Source organism: Clupea harengus, chromosome 8 (assembly GCF_900700415.2).
Source record: "Clupea harengus chromosome 8, Ch_v2.0.2, whole genome shotgun sequence".
NCBI classification, from domain to species: domain Eukaryota; kingdom Metazoa; phylum Chordata; class Actinopteri; order Clupeiformes; family Clupeidae; genus Clupea; species Clupea harengus.
This window is the reverse complement of record NC_045159.1, coordinates 26,076,010-26,095,714: the sequence shown is the minus strand read 5'-3', so window position 1 is coordinate 26,095,714 and position 19,705 is coordinate 26,076,010. Positions and strand designations below refer to the sequence as shown.

General features: G+C 46.7%; 2 protein-coding genes across 10 annotated transcripts in view; one reads left to right on the top strand and one right to left on the bottom strand.

Moving 5' to 3' along the window:
• Nucleotides 1-19,705, bottom strand: part of mink1 (misshapen-like kinase 1) — a 38,630-nt gene that overhangs the window by 8,754 nt on the left and 10,171 nt on the right. For 4 of the 7 annotated variants that reach the window (XM_042708575.1, XM_042708577.1, XM_042708574.1 and 1 more), the window contains 13 exons: nt 19,654-19,705; nt 18,787-18,917; nt 18,597-18,651; nt 17,812-17,890; nt 15,506-15,681; nt 15,147-15,216; nt 14,404-14,614; nt 4,646-4,753; nt 3,688-3,774; nt 2,683-2,874; nt 2,229-2,399; nt 1,169-1,435; nt 293-372 (listed from right to left, as the gene is read on the bottom strand). The exon at nt 19,654-19,705 is cut by the window's right edge and continues 39 nt beyond it. In XM_042708575.1, the coding sequence (XP_042564509.1) occupies nt 293-372; nt 1,169-1,435; nt 2,229-2,399; nt 2,683-2,874; nt 3,688-3,774; nt 4,646-4,753; nt 14,404-14,614; nt 15,147-15,216; nt 15,506-15,681; nt 17,812-17,890; nt 18,597-18,651; nt 18,787-18,917; nt 19,654-19,705 (1,679 nt within the window). The remainder of the gene's footprint in view (nt 1-292; nt 373-1,168; nt 1,436-2,228; nt 2,400-2,682; nt 2,875-3,687; nt 3,775-4,645; nt 4,754-14,403; nt 14,615-15,146; nt 15,217-15,505; nt 15,682-17,811; nt 17,891-18,596; nt 18,652-18,786; nt 18,918-19,653) is intronic. The other 3 variants (XM_031572511.1, XM_042708579.1, XM_042708578.1) reach the window with 2 other exon arrangements.
• LOC105891525 lies at nt 5,453-11,610 on the top strand. Of its 3 annotated transcripts, XM_042708580.1 has the most exons (15): nt 5,453-5,842; nt 6,437-6,504; nt 7,135-7,245; nt 7,321-7,417; nt 7,534-7,667; nt 7,892-7,969; nt 8,080-8,152; nt 8,249-8,433; nt 8,534-8,644; nt 8,737-8,912; nt 9,082-9,182; nt 9,339-9,418; nt 9,660-9,758; nt 9,877-10,179; nt 10,252-11,610. In XM_042708580.1, exons 1-15 carry the CDS (start codon nt 5,536-5,538, stop codon nt 10,648-10,650), a joined length of 2,322 nt encoding a protein of 773 aa, XP_042564514.1. In that variant the 5' UTR covers nt 5,453-5,535; the 3' UTR covers nt 10,651-11,610. The 3 variants fall into 3 exon arrangements, with proteins under 3 accessions (XP_042564514.1, XP_031428373.1, XP_042564515.1); XM_031572513.2 differs by having other exon boundaries at nt 9,877-11,610; XM_042708581.1 differs by lacking the exon at nt 6,437-6,504 and having other exon boundaries at nt 9,877-11,610.

Here is a 19,705-nt window from a genome sequence, read left to right as displayed (position 1 = left end):
ACTGGACACTCCCAGCCCTCACACACACACACACACACACACACACACACACACACCTACTGGAAACTCCCATTAGCAGCATCGTGTCACAGCAACAATCAATAATCTGGACAAGCAATTACCTCAGCCATTACACAGGATACATGCGTCACATATTAATCTCATACACTGTACACTCAGATGACCTACTTGACATCAGTTATAATTATGTCTACCACATCTGTGAGAGAGAGTGTGTGTGTGTGTGTGTGTGTGTGTGTGTGTGTGTGTGTGATCTTCAACTGTGGCTCACCTTGCACGGACTGGGTGTCTGATCCCGGAGGAGAGGTTGGTGTTCAGCGCCGTGGCGATGGAGGAAGTCCGCTGGGGGATCTGAGTCCGGAGGAGTGAAGACAAGGAAGAGAGAGAGAGAGAGAAAGCGAGAGGATAAAAAAAAGAGGAGGAGGAAGAGGAAGAGACAGATGGTCTTAGTGTGTGGAACATAAACAGTTATGAATAGTCATGAATAAGCTTGAGAGACTCTCTTCAATGACCAGAGGCCAATGATGAAGACTGTCTGTCTGTCTGTCTGTCTGTCTGTGGAGGTGTGTTTCTGGGCCACGGTAGACCTACGGCCTGTTTTACAACATGTTCCTGATGTCTGTTTTTGGTACAGAGCTTGTTTTACAGCACTTAGCCACCCAAACATATGGTCATGCATGAATGCAGTCAAATGTGTATCTGTGCATGTATGAATGTCCTCAAAGGCATTCAATGTATTCGTTTCAGATTTGTTTAAGGGACATAGAGTGCCACCTGTTTGCTTCTTAATACTTGAATTACTAAGTACTTAGCACACTCACTTTCTCTAATTCCTTTGCAAGAACCCGGCAATGACTGAGTAAATGAGAGCTAAGTTGGTTAGCAAGAGGACTGCCTGGCTTGTGTTTATGAATATTTAGATAAACATAGTCTCATTAACAGCACATTAACCCAATAATACTGCCCTCCGATTAGTCTGGTAATGATTGATCTGTATATTTACTTTAACACGGCCGTCCTTGGTCTGTTATATATTTTAGGGTGTGAGTGATTTTCATTTTCGCTGGTGGAGAAACTACTCCTAGTGCTAGCACCACCACCATCATTATCATCATTATCATCATCATCGCCATCATTTCACGCTCACTTTTGGTGGCTGCTCAATCTCTGGGAGGCGGATCCAGGGCCCGCGGTCTTCCCTCATTGGCCGCGGCTGTGGGGCGGGGCTCTCGGAGGTGGGGTCGGAGTTTTGGCGCACAAGCTCCCTGGGGTGCAGGGGGCGGGGGGTGGGGGAGGGGGAGGGCTCCTGCGTGGGGAAAGCCGACATGGTCTTAGTGGGCTGGTCGCACAGGGACTGGGAGCGGGGCACGGGGGCCGCGTACGGCTTCAGGGGCACCAGGTGGGCCATCTGGAACTGGGGGTGGGACCAGGAGATTAACCAATCACCAAGGTAAGGAGGGGGTTCAGGGGTCACCAGGTGATTAAAAGGGGAAAGGGGGGAGTTAGGGGGTTGAATTTCAGATGAGTGGATGTTATTGGTTTCGATTGGAGGGAATAGGGAATAGTTATTTTGGTGGAAAAATCATCAAGGGTAACAAAGGAGATTAGGTTGATCATTTGGGTTTGTGTCGATTGATTGTTGATCGGTTTAGAACACGTCCATTTTTTTTTAAATTTCATTTGTAGAGGTATGAGCACAGGATGGGAGTGGAGGCCCAGGCCGGCAGCAGTGGATCGGCGTGTCGCAAGCAGCACAGGATAGCATTTCCCCACACACCAGAGGAAGTTGAGACATGCAGGAGAAAGGGCAGAGACAGAAAACCAACACGGAGGAAGAGAAGAGAAAAGAAGAGAAGAGAAGCACTTTAGAGACAGATTTAGATCTAGGCATCTGAAGGAGAGGAAGGTTAGTAAAAGAAAGAGCAAGAAGCCGAGTCTAACTAGGCACTTTTACATAATCAGTTCGATGTGGATGAAAAAGCTAAGTGAACTGTAAATATAGTGCAACTGCTTATAATGTTATGGTTCATCACATTCATTTGACAGCCGCTCATTTGGCCATATTGAAACCCACAAAGTGGACTTGTCGTGACAGTGCCTTCCCCGTCTCCCTCACCACATATTGCTCTCCATATGGACAGCATCAGGCAGGAGGAATATTTATATATTTTTTTTTTTAATAATAAAAAAAAAAGAGAAATACAAACCTTCCCCTGTCCCCCCTGTGGTTCGACCGGACGCTGCATGGGCGGGGTCTGGGCAGCTTGCGCCGCCCCTGATTGGTTGATGGAGTCGGAGCGTGATTGGATGTTGGTGTCGGACACAGTGGTGCAGATTTTAGGCGAGCCCTGCCTGTTCAGCTTGCTGCGTTCCTCCACCTGAAGAACCAGGAGAAGGGGGGGGGGGGGGGGGGCACAGGTGGAGAAGGGGGGGGGCACAGGTGGAGAAGGGGGTGTTGAAAACACACAAGACAGTGGGAGGGGTGTATACAGACAGACACAACACAAGAAAGAAAAGAATTGCACATAAGAGCACTGGGGAGAGAGAGAGAGAGAGAGAAAAAAAAAAAGATCCAGAACAAATCCAGCACACTCTGTACTCTCTCCATCCGCCCCCCTCGTGTGAGTGTTGGCATGCAGGCGCTCCCACGCTCCCACTCACTTCTCGGGCCCACGCAGGCTTGTTGTTGGCCTCCAGGTTCTTGCTGTAGTGGTAGAGCTGGGGCTTCTTCTCCTGCTGCTGCTGCTGCTGCTGTTGCTGCTGCAGGGACACCAGGTAGGCATGCTCCTGCTGCAGCTGCCTTTGCAGACGCTCCGACTGGCGCTGCTCCTCCAGCTGCTTGCGCTTGTACTCCTGCAGACACACACACACAGACGGACGGACGCCCGCACACGGGACACGTCAGAGGAGAACGCGCATCTGGGCCAGGGCAAACTGATCAGGGCAACCTAATCAGGGCAACCTAATCAGGGCAACCTAATCAGGGCAACCTAATCAGGGCAACCTAATCAGGGCAACCTAATCAGGGCAAACTGATCGGGGCAAACTGATCGGGGCAAACTGATCAGGAAATATGGCGTCTGTACACATGGGATTGTGCGGGGGTTTGCATGCTGAGGGCAGACTGTTTGTCCAGGTCATGGGCATGTGAGAACTGGTGTTTATGGGAGTATTTTTGCTGAGGCCTGTACAGCCTTTGAGCTCTTTTTAGTGTGTGTTTATTCGATCTCACACACATGCAGATAACGCTTCACGCAATAAACACACACACACACACACACACACACACACACACACACACACACACACACACACACACAGAAAGGGACATGCAGACACTTGCTTCTAGCATGGCATTGAGTGATGCTAGAAGCCAGATCTTGAGTGTTCCGTAACAGAACACTTGATAAACACCAGAAAAAAAATATATAAATAAAAAAAACTAAATCCCAGATCATGCTAGAAGCTCTGTTCTGTTTATCACATTAAGAGGTAAGGAGAGACAGCATATGAGTTAATCATATCTGCCAGCGCACTTAAAACTTCCTGGAGCCAGAGGAAGGACAAGCAGAGGGAGGGGAAAACCAGGGAAGGAAGGGGGGGAATAAAAGAGATGGGGGGAATAAAAGAGATGGAGAGAGGAGCAGAGAGAAAACACAGAGTTACCATGAGCAGTGCCTGCTCCTGAAGCAGCTGCTGCTGGAGGATTTCTAACTGTCGCTGTTCCTCCTCTAACTTATGCCTTATGAACTCCTGAAGAGAGAGAGAGAGAGAGAGAGAGAGAGAGAGAGAGAGAGAGAGAGAGAGAGAGAAAGAAAGAAAGAAAAGTGGAAAGTAGCATGAGGACTGAAGAAAAAGACTGGAAAAGGAGACAGAGAGATAGTAACGTCACCATGTTAAACAGACTAGACTGAGAGGGGGTGTGTCGGTACTCCGGCACCCCGGTCTTCTGGTTGGCTGAGCCACGGCAGCCAAGGAGTGTGGAATGGCTTAATGCAAAGTCTCTTAGCAACACTGACACTGGCATTTTTTTTTTTGTCTCTGCTGTTGCACTTGGAAACGGGCCAAAACATTTCTTAAATTCCTGCAATGTTTGTTCAGTTCCTACACAGCTGATCTGCTGACAAAAGCGAGTGTATGTAACGTATGGACAACGTATGGAGAACGTATGGAGAACGTATAGGTTTGGCGCTGGTGGTGGTGGATGTTGTGCCTGTGAAGCAGGTGGCGGGGAGAAGGGGCTCAGCCTAAGGAGCTTTTCTGTAATTCATGCTGATTAGTGTGTAATGTTTCTGCCACTCTGAATCCCAGTGACAGGGAGAGCAGCAGAGCGCGAGGCTATGGCTCACCCACCGAGCTCTGCAAACAACACTCTCACGAGCTACCTCTCTCACACACACACACACACACACACACACACACACACACACACACACACACACACATATATATATACACGCATTCACTGCTGCATCGTGAAACCTGCTGCCATAGCAACCCCCGTCACAGACATTCCAGGGCCAGAGAGGTTTCACAGTGGAATTCGAAGAGGCTGGGAGAAGGCCACGCCTCTGGCGCGTCCCGATTGGCCGACTGCAGTGCAGCGGCAAAGGCGATTGGTTACCTGCTCTCGCTCAGCCATCCTCCGGTCCTCCTCCCTCCTCATGTCATCCAGCCGGCGGTGGGGGCCCTTCTCCTGCTGTCGCGACATCTCTCGTTCTTTTCTCTGTTGCTAAGAGAGAGCGCGCGCACACACACGCCAGAGAGGGAGTGAGAGAGTTAGGTGAGAGGAGGAGAGGAGAGGAGAGAAGAGAAGGGGCAGAGAGAAAGAAAACACTGGGATGTGAGTCACTTGTACCTACTTGGCTGAACAAATACATGCCTTGATGCTGCTAAAACCATCTAACATTTTCAAGTGTGGATTGGGTAAAAGACAGAAAGGGGGGGGGGGGGGGGGGAGAAGAGAAGAGGGGAAATTGTGAGTCACTGGACTGCAACACTGCAATTTTTTCCTGCTCCCTTTTTTTCGTAATTCACTCAAAACATTAACAGGATTTGTATTTCCATTATTCAGCTCAGCCCTCGGTTCCACCGTTCAAACAGTCATACATCCCAACTCTGGCCTTATAGTCATACATCCCAACTCTGGCCTCATGTGCGTCACACTTCGACAACCGCTTCACTGTCTTTCCTCTGGGACCAGGGCACATCCAGTAGATTAAATCCATATTGCTCCGAGAGACTCCGGCCCGCAGAGCCCCGTTCTCCTGCCTACGAGGGTGCCAATGGCGTGTTTCACCATGTTCCTGTGTGGTGCCAATGGCATGTTTCACCATGTTCCTGTGTGGTGCCAATGGCATGTTTCACCATGTTCCTGTGTGGTTCCAATGGCATGTTTCACCATGTTCCTGTGTGGTGCTGTCATGGACAGAAAGTTCCGGCTAGCGAGAAGTTCCGGATGACGCAACAGACGTTCCGATCAGCTGTTTATCAAAGAATCTTGGCGTCGTTGCTATGATGGTTGCTATGAGCTCGCGGTTGACATATAGGAGTCGCGAGAAGCTGTCATTTACCTCAGGAACACCTCAGGAACCCACAAGCGGACAGAGACAGCGACAGCGACAGCGACAGCATTCAATTTCAATTACATTTCTTTATTACATTCTAATCTTCATTATCCTATTTGCCTACTTTGTGAAAATGGTATCGTTTGATAATATTTTATTTTATCTTGTAGGTAGCAAGGACAAGTACAAACCAGGGACGGAAGAGTCCGCCAAAAGAGCTATTAGAAAAGCTGCAAAAGCCTACTGTGTCCAAGGTAGGCCAGCAATTAGCTGCTTGTGTCAGAAGTAATCGTTCGTCTTTAGTACTTGATTGTTAGCTTACATTTTTACATGAAATACCGACGTGGTTCTTAAAGGTTGTTATGAACAGAAAGGTTAATTGTTATTACTTCGGGAAGATCCAGAGCAGAGATGGTTAAAGCTAGCTGTCTTTGAACATTGTTTAGCACTACTTCAATTACTTTTAATATGCATTTGAACTGCTCGGCTAGTAAGAAAACATCACAAAGTATATCAAAACATCCGCAGTTATATTTAATTGCTGTGTTTTACAAGTTGAGAAGGCATGTAGCGATTCCCCACCGCTAGTTATCAGTAGCACCTAGCTAAATTTACCTCAGAGTGTCAAGAGTAGAGTTCAGCTAACTGATAGAGCCCTAGCTCAGTGCTAGCAAAGTGTTTGAAATGGCACTAGTGCTACCGGACTATTTGGTCGACGAGAACGGCCAGTAAGCTTGACTTCTTAAAGAAAAAGAAATTATGTTATGAAGTAGTTTGGACAGGCAGTAGGACATTGATGTCGATTTATTTTACGGACACGTTGGGAAACAATTTGTTTTCATTTACAGGTGATGCGTTGTACCACCAAGGCGATGAGTCCTGTCTGAGGAGAGTGGTGATGACGGAAGAGGAGAAGGTTAGAGTTATTTACGAAGATGAATGTTGCTTCGTTGATGGTGAACACTAAGTGGCACCTGTATCATGTATAAATTCTCGTTTGTAATAAACCAGACTAGCTGAAGTGATAGAACGAGCTACAAGTGTTTCCTTGTTGCTCTCTGTGTGTGTGTGCCTGTGAATGGTTACATATAGTTAAAACATAGAGGCAACATAACAGTTTAGTCTGTTTCCCAAAACTGAAAGACTGTAGCCACAGTGTGTGTGTTTTTCTGTGTCTGTGTCATTGAAGGTAAAACCACCAAAACTATATATTTCCTAAAAACATACACCCTTGAGATGTCATTTAACATGAGTTAAGATAAGTCAAGCCCTCCAAGCCCTAATAGTAGAGGCCTATATATATCAGTCATACACTTGATTTACCTATAGTCTTGGACAACAAAGTGAAAGGAGGGTGGGACTTCTCTCAACACATCTTTAAAGGTTATCCCCTCAATATGTTTTAATAGATTCTATAGGGTGTGTGCAGTTTTCCTTCAATGACACATGCCCAAATGTACTAGTTGTTCATTTTGAATGGGAGGGCTACTTAAGGAATTGTAGACTGGGTATGTGACAAAAAAAAATCTGCCTTGATTTTTTTAAGACTCCCATCCTCGAAGAGGCACACGCAGGCCACTTTGGGCGAGCGCGCATGGAGGCCAAGATCCGGCAGCGCTTTTATTGGCAGAACATCAGGGAGGATGTGGACAACTGGGTAAAAAAAGGAGGCACACACTATTAATTGCAGCAGGATAAGTCATTCCAACACTTAATGACCAATGTCTTTCAGATTCAGACCTGCATGCGGTGCCAACGCTTTGAGAGGGTGAAGACGGAGGCCCCGGAGATGAGGCCCATCAAGCCAGTTGCTCCCTGGCACATGATTGGTAGACTAAACATCTCTGTGTAACATTCACTGTTATTTAAAAACCTTTGATAGTATAGCTGCAAAAACAGCCTTTTTTTGCCTTTGTGTCTCTTTCTCTGAAACAATTACTTGCAGGTGTTGATCTCATCGGACCCATGAAGGCGTCAAGAAAGGGGAAAAACACCTATTGCCTCACAGCGACTGACTATTTCACCAAGTGGGTAGAGGCTATTCCCATCAAGAGGAAGGCAGCCGTGTTGACTGCGGAGGTAAGGCTATGATGGATATTTTGTGAATTATGGTGATGTAGTGATTTCTTATACCACTGCTTGGTTGAATAAGTGTGATAATGGAATTCACAACGTTTGAATATCAAAAGTTAATGCACTATGAGGTGTAACAGTCATTAGCTTTCCATATTCGAACGTCGTGTCATCCAGTATCATGCTGCCTAAACTGGAATGTATCTTTACATTTTGTTGCTTTTGTTAAGGCTATGATGGATATCTTCCTGAAACATGGTGCCCCGGAGGTCATCTTGACCGACAGAGGAAGGGAGTTCTGGAATGAGGTTGTTTCACCATTCGTTAACATTTTCAGCACGGTGAAACTAACAACATAATGCTGTCTGTTACTCATGATTTCCATTTGGTATTAACTCTTTTCTGTTCTCTGAATAAGGTGAACACGGACATGTTCAGGAGGTGTGGGGTCAAGCACCGCATGTCCTCCGCCTACCACCCGCAAACTAATGGTATGTGGAATAGCATTATCACACTGTTGGGTGCAATTGTCATTTGTGGTAAAGAAAAATGTTTATTTTGGTTATTGTTATCACTTCGACAAACAGGATTGGATGAGAGGACAAACCAAACTCTCAAAATTTCGATTGGGAAGACCCTCGACGGACTTCAGGAGAGGTGGGAAGATCAATTAAAAGAAATTGTTTTTGCCCACAACTCTTGTGTTCAGTCTTCTTCTAGGTTCTCGCCTTTCCGCCTGATGTATGGCCGTGAGCCACGACTCTTTTGTGAGGTAATTCAATTCACCTGAAACTTTTTGAATGTAGCATACAAATATTATAGACTACGATGTTCTGTCATGTTATGTGACATTGCATTACATGATACATTAGGTCACTGGAGGAGACTCTCCGGAGGAGGAGGATGTCGACAGTCCAGATGAGGCGGACGTCGAGGCCTATGTCGAGGAGCGACACAGGAAAGATGCCGAGGTTTTTGAAAAGGTAAGTAAATATTTAGCGAGTTAACACCTGTAGCGTGTGGACAATGTTAACAAAGGTCGGTTGTGCACAAAATTGCTTTGTTACATAACCAGGTGCATGCCAACCTGGAGAGGGCCCAGCAGAGACAGAGAAATACCTACGGGAAGAGGATTAAGAAGGGGACCAAGAGGTATCCTATCAGGCCAGGGATGGTGGTGTTGAAGAAGGATGAGCGGAAGCGCGGGAGGCCAGGCATGACAATGAAGCCTACTTGGCCAAACAAGTACAAGTAAGTAGACATGTCTCGTTTTTAGTGGTTTCTGACGTAGTGTGGTGGTTTGAGGCACATTAACTTATACAACATATGCAACCCCATAAAAAAGAATGCTCTGAAGCTGCACGTGAGAAGTATAAGTTAATATGACGTGAGTTGGCACTAATTTCACATATTTTTCAAGGGTGGTGAAGGTGGAGGACAATTTTGTGGAGCTGGAGACCATGGATGGAATCCCTCTGACTTCCAGGACACCCTACGCTTCAGTGAAGCCAGTTCGTATCAGTATGTGCTCTACTGTTATACTTATACTCATACTTACGTTAGTCTGCTATGCCTAAACATCTTTTCTTACTTGCTCTGGTGCATTTCCAAAGTTGTCATTTATGTGTGCACAGTAGTCAGAGAGAATAAAAGTTCAAGCCTTTTCTCTTTTGCCAGGGTCCCAGACAGGCCACCCCATTGAGGAGACTGTAGAGGTTTCCTCTGACAGCTCTATGTCGGGGAGCGACACCCGTGAGGTTAGTTGAAATTCACATTGGAGCATATGTGATTGTGAGGGTTGGTAATGGATATTTCCATGTTAGTTGTCACCAGCGCCGGACAACACCCGTGGGAATATCCATTACCAACCCTCACAATCACATGTGCCATATTGCTTTAGTAATTACCAGCTCGTCATTCTAAAAATGAACCAAACTGTGACTTCACAACAGCGGCATGTAACAAACAGTACTCTTAACATGCATGTTTCTCTTTCAGGTGACATGCACTGTACCTCCTGGCACACTGTCCCCACAAGAAGAGACCGGACAGTCTTATGGTCTACCCGGCTCTGTGACAGAGGACTACAGGCTGGAGGTAATATCACAAACAGACATGTAAAAATAGTCTGGTTCGGCCAGACTTAACTGCTGGATAATATTGCTATTGTTATTCTCATATTCATTAGCCAGTTACTGTTTTGTGTGTTTCTCAGGACAGTGATGTTATCATCTCGGGTGTCCAGTCAGGCAAACCTGTTCTGGCGTCACTGAGTGACAGGGTGGACAACATCAGGGCGATGCTGCTCCAGCCCCAGTCTTGGTTGGACGACCGTGCCATCGATCATGCCATGGCACTCTTGAGGGTCCAATACCCTCATGTCGGAGGCCTCCTCTCCACCACCTCCCTGGCCCTACTGACACCTCTCCCAGCACCAACCCAGGGATTTGTACAAATAATGAATATTTGTGGGAATCACTGGGTTGTGGTAAGTAATGTCGGCTGCAAGGTAGGAGAAGTAAGTATCTTTGATTCCCTTCATCGTACTTGCACAGATGACTTTGCTGCCCAAGTAACTGCCATTCTACAGTTTGCAGGGAAGACAGTTCGTCTACAGTGGCCAGACGTCCAGGGACAGAAGGGGGTTGCAGATTGTGGACTGTTTGCCATTGCAAACAGTCTTACTCTCTGCAGAGGTGAGGATCCTTGCATGGTACAGTACCATCAAGACCACATGCGGACTCATCTCTGTTCCTCTTTACAGGCTGGCCAGTTAGCACCATTCCCCAGCACGAGGAAGAGTGCCTCTGCTATTCCTGTTTACTTCATGGAGGTGGAGGTGCACTGCTACTGCAGGCGGACTGTGCGGAGAGGTAAGGATGCAGTGGTAGCCTGTGGAAGATGTGGTGAGGTCTTCCATCAGGACTGCATCTCTCCTTACAGTCATCTGTTTATATGTAAAAAGTGTACAGTGATCAAAGTTAGATAATTGTTCTGTTATTTATAATTGTTGTTTCAATCGTTTTCCTTGTTTATTTATTGCAATCAATTCAGGTTTGTTGTTCTCAGTGTTCCTTTGTTCATGTTTGTTGTTCACTGCTAATTGGTTTGCCCTAAGCAAACCAGATGGGCTTTGTGACGGTGGCGGAGTTTCTTGTTTTTCACTAGTGATTCCCATGTTAACAGGTCTGAGACACAGAATAAATGTGTCTCTAACTGGTCATGGAAGTCAGTGAGGATCAGGGGGTTCAGCAATCGTGCATACAAAGGCTAATCAGTTAAAGTTGATCTGATTTTTTTGATCTGATTATTATTTATTGAAAAACAAATGAAAAACAGAAGATTTAGCTCTAGTATGAATCATTAGAATAGGTTTAATTATTAGTTATTGCCTCATTTAAATTGTTTAAATAGTTTTACGTGTTAATTATAACATCATTAACACTAACCCACACACCTGGCCTTCCAGACAGCACTTCACTACATATAGGAGGAATTAGGGTGGTGTTGCTAAAATGTTCATTAATGCATTATTAGATTTTCTGTTTTTCATTTAAAAAAAAAAAAAAAACCCTCTCTATGGCCTGTACCTTGACGTTGGTGAGAGGGCTTTCTACTAAAACAGGCCTTAAAAACAACATGCCACATCCATGTAGCTGAGTGCACATCTACTGTTTTTGTGATAGTCATCAGGCCTTCTCTGTTACTCGCTGCCTTTCTCTGTGTCTGCTCCCCTAAGCCTAGGTTTCAGGTGTGTTCGTGGGCGGGACTGTCACTTAACAGCTGATCGACTACACCGGCGCCAAGGAGCTGCTCCTGTGACCCGAGTCCCTTTTCATGACTCTGGAACATTCGACATGGACACAGCACATTCCACACATTACAACTACTGATCACTTTGTGATCAACTTTAATTATTTAATAAATCAATCATTTTGTGATTGCATTCCAAAAGCCTCTGCCCTCCTTTTACGCTTAGGGTTGCCCTTGGCCTTAACAGCGATAATGTAATTGTGAGTTGTTTGGGGAAATACATTATTAAATAGTTATTACTATCAAGTGCTGGTTAAGTGTTGCTTACCTATGTATGCTTAAGAGTTTTCAATTGGTAAAACATATTTTAGTTAAATTATGATGTCAAATAATGGTGGTGCACACACCATAAAACAAGTCAAAGTGACATCTGAAGAGTGCAGCCAGGAACTCTTTCTTCATCATGGGATTTAATGATGGAAAAACGTTCCATTGAAATGGCCAAATGACATTGGGTAAATGTATTGTGATATTTACTATCGTGTAACTTAATTTCTGCACCTGCAAAACATTGTATCCTGTATAAAATATTATGTTCCTGTATGTTCTGTCTTTCGCAATTGCATAAACAATAAAACATTGGGTGGTGTGAAATAGTTGCAACGAGTTTTCCAAACACGTTTAGAGAAGTAGATTAGACCTTTGTTAGCATTTCTGTAAAGACGGGAGGAGTTTCACATCTGCACAATAGGTAAGTGTCTGCGTCCGTGTTCGCTGGTGTGAAAGATCGTGACAACTGAAAAACCGTGTCTAAACCGAATCTTTTCTATACAGTAGGCATATTCTACATCAGAGTTTAAAATAAAAACAAATGTCTCGTCATTCAAAGTGAAACTGAATTGTCGCCCTATAATGTCCTGTCAGTCTATATTTTGTTGTGCGGTGCCCCGACATAAAGTTTAAGAACAACTGCGATAGCTTTGTGTTCACAGTCAAACTAGTCTTTAGCGGGGAAGTCCGCGATCCAAATGAAGTTCCAGACGTCCAAAGCGAGCTTTAAATAAACAGAATCGGTGATATTAAGTTATTTGATCGTATTTCTCGCCGTAAATCCCTAGTAATGTTCGGTGTGACATGAAGATTCTATATAATTCACGTGCAAAAACAAAACAGCTGATCAGAATGTCTCTGTTGCGTCATCCGGAACTTCTGGCTAGCCGGAACTTTCTGTCCATGACAGTTCCAATGGCGTGTTTCACCATGTTCCTGTGTGGTTCCAATGGCGTGTTTCACCATGTTCCTGTGTGATTCTAAGGGTGTGTTTCACCATGTTCCTGTGTGGTTCTAAGGGTGTGTTTCACCATGTTCCTGTGTGGTTCTAAGGGTGTGTTTCACCATGTTCCTGTGAGGTTCCAATGGCGTGTTTCACCATGTTCCTGTGTGGTTCTAAGGGTGTGTTTCACCATGTTCCTGTGAGGTTCCAATGGCGTGTTTCACCATGTTCCTGTGTGGTTGCAAGGCCCATTTTCAATGCAATTAATTTAATTAGTGCCGGGTGTGAGCGCTGCCTTTGAAAAAGACTCCACCAACAGACCCCCCCCCTTCCCATTAGGACAACTGTCCTCTGAGAGACCTTCTTTTCGCTCTCCACTGTGTTGCACAAAAGGCAGGAGATAAACATAACTGGCTAATGATGCTTATTACATTACGGACGCGCGTCTCCGCTTTTGTTGTCGCCGATTAATGCTCAGCCATCTTCCAGGGAAGAGAGAAATGTTCTCCCCCCCTTTAAATGACATACACAATCAATTCGGATCTGTGCACACCATTTATTGACAGGAATAGGCTGATGAATGACTGATTCAGAAAACAGCCTTTCATCTTAAGATGCAGCAACACTTGGCAAACTTCATTCGAACAGAAACACAGCTCACGGTGAGGGATGAGCAGCGCTGCCAAGCCACTGTTTACTGGATGCTGCTAAAAGAACAGTGAAGAGGAGAACAAGAACAGTGTCGGTCCATTCTGAAGGCAGTAGACTTTCTTTTAGCTGTGTCATCAACCTCCGCCTCACCCTCCCTCCCTCCCTCCCTCCCTCCCTCCTGTTCACTCACATCTGAGCTCTTATGAAAGTGGAATCAAAAAGGTACACTCAGGGATCGGGGCAGTAAAATGCATATGGCCACACTAGCGGACACCTACACAACTCTACTCTACTCTTGAGCAAAGGGGTTCATATATTGGCGACAGCAGCAGGTATTTTTAACCATAGTGGGCGGAAAGTGTCTGCAAAAGGCGTTGGTCATTTATATGTTTTCACAAGTCAATTCATCTAATGTTGTGGTTTAGTTTCACTTTTTTCCCCGAGAACAACCATGCTTATGGTTTTTTAGGGTGTGTATTTTTCAGTGTTGCCTATTGCACTTTTGAGAAGTACAAGTATGTATCTTGCTTATAGAGTTCAGGCATGTCAGAGCATTTGTTTGCATGGTTTTAGTCCTTGCAACATATTGAAAACACTTGTAAGATGCACAAAATAAAACGAGAAGATTGAGGAACTTTTTCTTGGTATTATTCCTGTTTTTCTTTTGACTGTTTAAGTAACTGCTAAAAAAATACAATGGAGAGATCTGATCCACATACGTGGGACTCAAAAACTGTGAATGTGTGGAACTTCAGTGTGGCACACTCGATCCATACATACCAGAAATTAAGATGAACTTCAAGAGGAAGTGACTTTTGTTTTGAATGTAATACTGACTGGCAGATTTGGACATTGTCAATAAGAGGACAGACCATACTGACCATGGGACTGACAATTGCTTGGCTATCAATTCCGCCATCACTGCTACTGCTGCTGTTGTTGTTGTTGTTGTTGTTGTCGTCATGGCGACAGTGGCAGCAGCAGCAGCAGCAGCGGTGGTGGTGTTAGGGGTGAGGGGGTTTGTGGGGGGTGGGTGGGGGGGTGAGGGGAGGCCACGCGCCCTACCTCCTCAAGGCGGCGTCTCTGCTCCTTCTGCTCCTCGATGCGTTTCTGGCGGTCGTGCAGCAGCTGGCGCTTGTGCTCCTCCGGGTCGCGGCGCTGCGCGGCCAGCTGGGCCTGCTGGCGCTTCAGGGCCTCCGAGCGCTCCTTGTTCTCCTGCTGCAGCCGCAGGAAGTCCCGCCGCAGGGTCGACTCCCCCGGCACGTTCAGGATGGAGCTGAGCCGCGCACACGCACGGGACGCACGGGGGAGGACAGACGAGAAGAGAGAGAAAGAGAAAGAATTGTTAGCAATAGACACACAGACAACAGAAAAACAAGGCATTGGGGATAATGAGTAGACACAAGAATGTTTTCTCTTTTGCTCTTTCGAAGACGGCAAGGTCGTCAAACGGACAAGGCCAAAACGATGCACAGGAGACAGAAAACAAAAAGGCCTGAAGCACAAACACAGAGAGCACACTCGCATCGTGAGAAAGGACGCCCGCACGCCCGCACGCCAAACAACAGGCCCGGGCATGTGTCGGCAGGTCTGTCATAGCAGGTACCAGGCCCACGGGGGGGGCGGGGGCAGTCCAACCTGTAGAACCAGCACCAGTGCCAGTGCCAGTGGTGGTTAAATGACACCTTTCTCATCGCATCAGATCAGTGGAAGCTGCTGAGACGCTGCTGCATGGGTTGAGCGTTAAGAGAGTGGGATTAAGAGCAGTGATCCTTCAGTAAGTGCGTTAGTGTCTCTCTTCTGGTTACCTGGACTCTCGGTCATCCCCGCGGTTCTCATCCTCGTCATCACTGCCACTATACTCATACTCAGTCTCCTCTGAGAGAGAGAGAGAGAGAGAGAGAGAGAGAGAGAGAGAGAGAGAGAAGTAAAGGGTAGAGACAGAAAAAAGAAAGAACATTTAGGAGACGGGTCATTACTTGTTCCACACTTTTTAACTTTAGACATTTAGACATCAAAAAGGTACAGTCACAGTTAATGAACACCAAGTGCATAACACATATCAAGTTCGACGGCCCCACACACACCCAGCCACCCTGGCAGACCCTCCCTAGCCGTGGGGGAAAACACAGACCGGATCGGAGCGGCACCGCCGCCGGAGACTCACCTTTATCGCTGCGCTTCTTGCGGGTGCGGTCGATGTGGTCCTTGAGCTGGATGCGCACCTGCCGCTCGGTGGGCTGGTCGCGGATGAAGGAGTGCTTGAGCAGCTGCTCGGTGGACGGCCGGCTGGTGTACGTCTTCACCAGGCAACCCTCGATGAAGTCGATGAACTTTTTGGACCTGAGCACACAGGGGCGGGGTGGACAGAGAGAGAGAAAGAGAGAATATGATGATGGACAGCACAGCAGTGTTTCAGTTTGAATCTCTGGACGCGACCACAAAGGGCAAACCGTGTAATTGATCCCAAAGCTGCAATTGTGTGAACATGTTGGTATCACTTTAAACGGTAAAAACGATTCTTTTCAGCAGTTTTTTTTATTTATTTTTAGAACCATTCTTGTCAGGCCATTTGGGTTGTAAGATGTTTTGAGGTCTCATTTAGGTCTATTTGGAAACAGAAAGCAGAAAATGTCCGCCTGGAGAACTCAGCACGACTTGAGTGGACCCCAGTCACCTCAAGCCATGAGGTCACAGGTCACGTCGCTGGTGAGTGTGCTGGTATGTGCATGTGTTGTTTACACCTAAGACAAGATGCTCTGAATTACACTCAGAGCGCTGACACGGACCCCTCATGACAGGGACACATCCACAGTCTGGGTAATGGATTTAGGAAGGAGCCAGCTAGCCAACAAACATGAACTTAGCCCAGCTTTAGGCTTGGATGCATTGGCTGAAGCCTGTGTGGATTTTGTGTCTCTTCTAACTCCTGTCAACAAAACTTGAAATATTCAAAAGATTAGCTTTAGGCTTGAAGGCGTTTACTGAAGCCTGTATGGATGTTGTTCTCTTGTAACTTCTGTAAACAAAGCTTGTCTAATGTAGACAACCCTGGGCTATTAGACAGGCTTCCTAGGAGTGTCCTGATTGTGACAGAGGAACACCAAACTGGGCTGAGGGCAGGAACAAGGAGTTGTCAGGCCATGGCTTCTGGGCCAACCTGATCTAACTTTGTAGTTGTTGTTTTTATTCCATGTAATGTATTCTTGCCCCTGTGTCTTTCTTGCCTGTGCCATGCTAATGCTCTTCACCCTAGCCTGACTCTACCGGCTTCAAAGTATGGCTAATGGCTTCTCTTCCAGCGGTCGCTCCTCTCCTCTCCTCTGCCCTGCCCTGCCCCTGCGGAGCTGCCCACACATACACACACACAGAGCCGTCCGTGCCAGGCGGGCTGCACGTGAAACAGAACACTGCGTCCGTTCAGTGTTCAGACCTCTATTACGCTCTCTCTCTCTCCCTCTCTCTCGCTCTCTCCTTCTCCCTCTCTCTCTCGCTGCTGTGCCTGTGGAATGCACAGTTGTTGCAGGCACTGGGTGGTGACTAGAGCAGAGAGGGGACGCCTGGCTGCTGACTCCACTGAAATATCTCTCTCTCCCTCCCTTCCTCTCTCTCTCTCTCTCCGCCTCTCAGAATACAAACACCGCCCAGGCTGCTGTGGCTCACAGAGCCATTTGGCAAAGTAAACAAAAACCAGAAAAAAATTAAACTCACAAACTGAGGTGTGGATGAAGGGAAACAAGAGGCACAGAGACAGAGAGAAAAAAGAAAGAAAAAGACGGAGATGTGCAAAAAATACACCGTGCCTGACCACAAAGCCAGGGCCCTTCTATTACATAATGCCAAACTAAAATAAGCCAGCGGGACTGGGGCGGCCAGACACACAGCTGCTCGCTCCGGCTTCAGCCCCTTCTGATGTTCTCCGGGGCTGCGTGTCGTCCGAGCGAGAGCGAGAGCGAGCACTGCAAGCCTGCGGGGAAATGACTGTGGTGACCACTTTCCTCTGGATCCCCCCACAACTGCCACCAAGGCAGGGATACTCTCCCAGGGCTTAAAAAACCCTGTAATCAACCCATCCCCAAATACACAGCAGGGCTACAGTGTGAGGGATAGGGGGGAGGGAGAGGAGAGGAGAGGAGAGGAGAGGAGAGGAGAGGAGAGGAGGAGGAGGGAGAGAAGGGGTAGGAGGGCAAGGGAGCACATGGGGAATCAAAAGGAGGTGGAAGGGAAGGAGAGCAGGGTGGGGGGGGAAGAGTTCTGAAGAGACAGAGGAAGGAGGAGAGATACTGGGCGAAAAATAGCTCTGGGCCCAAAATAAAGCACAAGTATTCGAGGAGAAGCAGAACTGAGGGGAGAGAGAGAGAGGGAGAGGGAGAGGGAGAGGGAGAGGGAGAGGGAGAGAGAGAGAGAGAGAGAGAGAGAGAGAGAGAGAGAGAGAGGGAGAGGGAGAGAGAGAGGGAGAGGGAGAGAGCTCACCATTTCTTTGACTTGAGTTTGGGCGGAGGGTTCCTGGGGATGAGGAAGAGGGCCCGCATGGGATGCATGTCACACAGAGCTGCAGCCCAGGAAGTGACACGACGCAGCAACAGAGGAAGTGACACGACGCAGCAACAGAGGAAGAGACAGCCAGTTATTCATATGACGTAATATTACTTATCTGTTCATATAATATTGCCATGACGCACAGTGTTTACATGTTAATCTAATATCAGACATCATACTACTCGTTATATATTTACATACCTATACGCCTTATATCATTTTAATTATTGCTATGAATAATTCAAGTAATTAAAGTAATTACACTAATCAAAAAAAACCAATACCACAATAATGAATAAATATTGCAGACAGAGCACAGAGTTAAATGAACTTATGAATTAAGTACTGTTGTGTTGCGAGTGCAATTTTAATGAGCGTCAGCTTCTAAAGCCTATTGAGAGAATGATCTACCGCAGCAATGTAGCCTGATGCCAAGGACGGCCTCTGAGCCGCAGATCAATAGCCATCACAATTTATCTCAGGCCAAGCCCTTTGAGTGACCTATCGCCATTTAAACCACCAACACCACCACATAACACCGTTTAGATCAACAAACAGCCAAATGCTAAGCTCAAGGAATCAAACGTTCTAGGGTAAGACCATCTTAAAAAATCAATATGTCTGAGAGAGAGAGAGAGAGAGAGAGAGAGAGAGAGAGAGAGAGAGAGAGTGAGAGTGAGTGTGTGTGTGTGTGTGTGCAGTGTATGTGTTGCACTTACGAGGTGCTCCTTCTGCCATTTCTATGGCTGTGATCCCAAGGGACCAGATATCACTCTGCAGGAAAGAAAACAAAACCACCACACAAACATAAATACATCAACACACCAAAACACACAAACAAACTGAGGTAGTACTGAAACGGTATCCTATCCGACATGATGTCCTAATCCTGTAAAAGTGTGCACTTACCCTGTAGTCATACGTGGAGTCCGGGTTCTCGTCACAGGCGATGACCTCGGGGGCCATCCAGTAAGGAGTACCGATGAATGTGTTTCTCCTGCCCACGGTACGGTCCAGCTGAGCACTCACCCCAAAGTCCACTGGGGGGGGGGGACGGGGACGGGGACACCAGAGTGAGGGCTTAGATTGAGGGGGTGTGTTTCTGATCTCACACACACACACACATACTGCTGTCACACTAACAGTTCATCAAACCAAATCATAGACTACATCATTTTTAAGGCCATCCTGGTGACCCTCTGTACTTTACTTTTCAGCTTATGTTTCAGTGCAGTGCCATAGGGCCATGCAGTCACGATGTCCTGTACATGAGGGGGGAAGGAAGATCTTAGTACAATCACCCTTTCTATTTTCTACACTCTCTCTTTCCCATTCACACACACACGCACGCACGCACGCACGCACGCACGCACGCACGCACACACGCACAGTGTTGACAGCCCTGTGGTGAAATATGCTGACAACCATGTCAAGGCTTGATTAGCATAAGAGATTGCCTGGAGGGGATCCAAAGCTGTGTTCTAATTGTTAAATGGTGGATGTTAAATTGAGTGTCTTGAGCAAGGAACTAGGCCACAAAGAACCCAAAACTCCAGGCCACATTTGCTAGGGTCACGCTAGGGAGCCTTAACAGCATTTTGGGTTTGATTTCTCAAACAGGGACAATGCTCTGTGTGCATTAGCTGAACAAGTCCAGAGAACACACACACTCTCTCACACACAAGCACACACACTAGCACACACTAGCACTCATGCATGCAAAGATTCACAATGTCTTCCAGTTAAAATGGGTTCACTTTTGTTCCTAGCACATACCCAGTTTGACCTCGGCGTTCTCAGTGAGTAGAACATTCTGACCCTTGATATC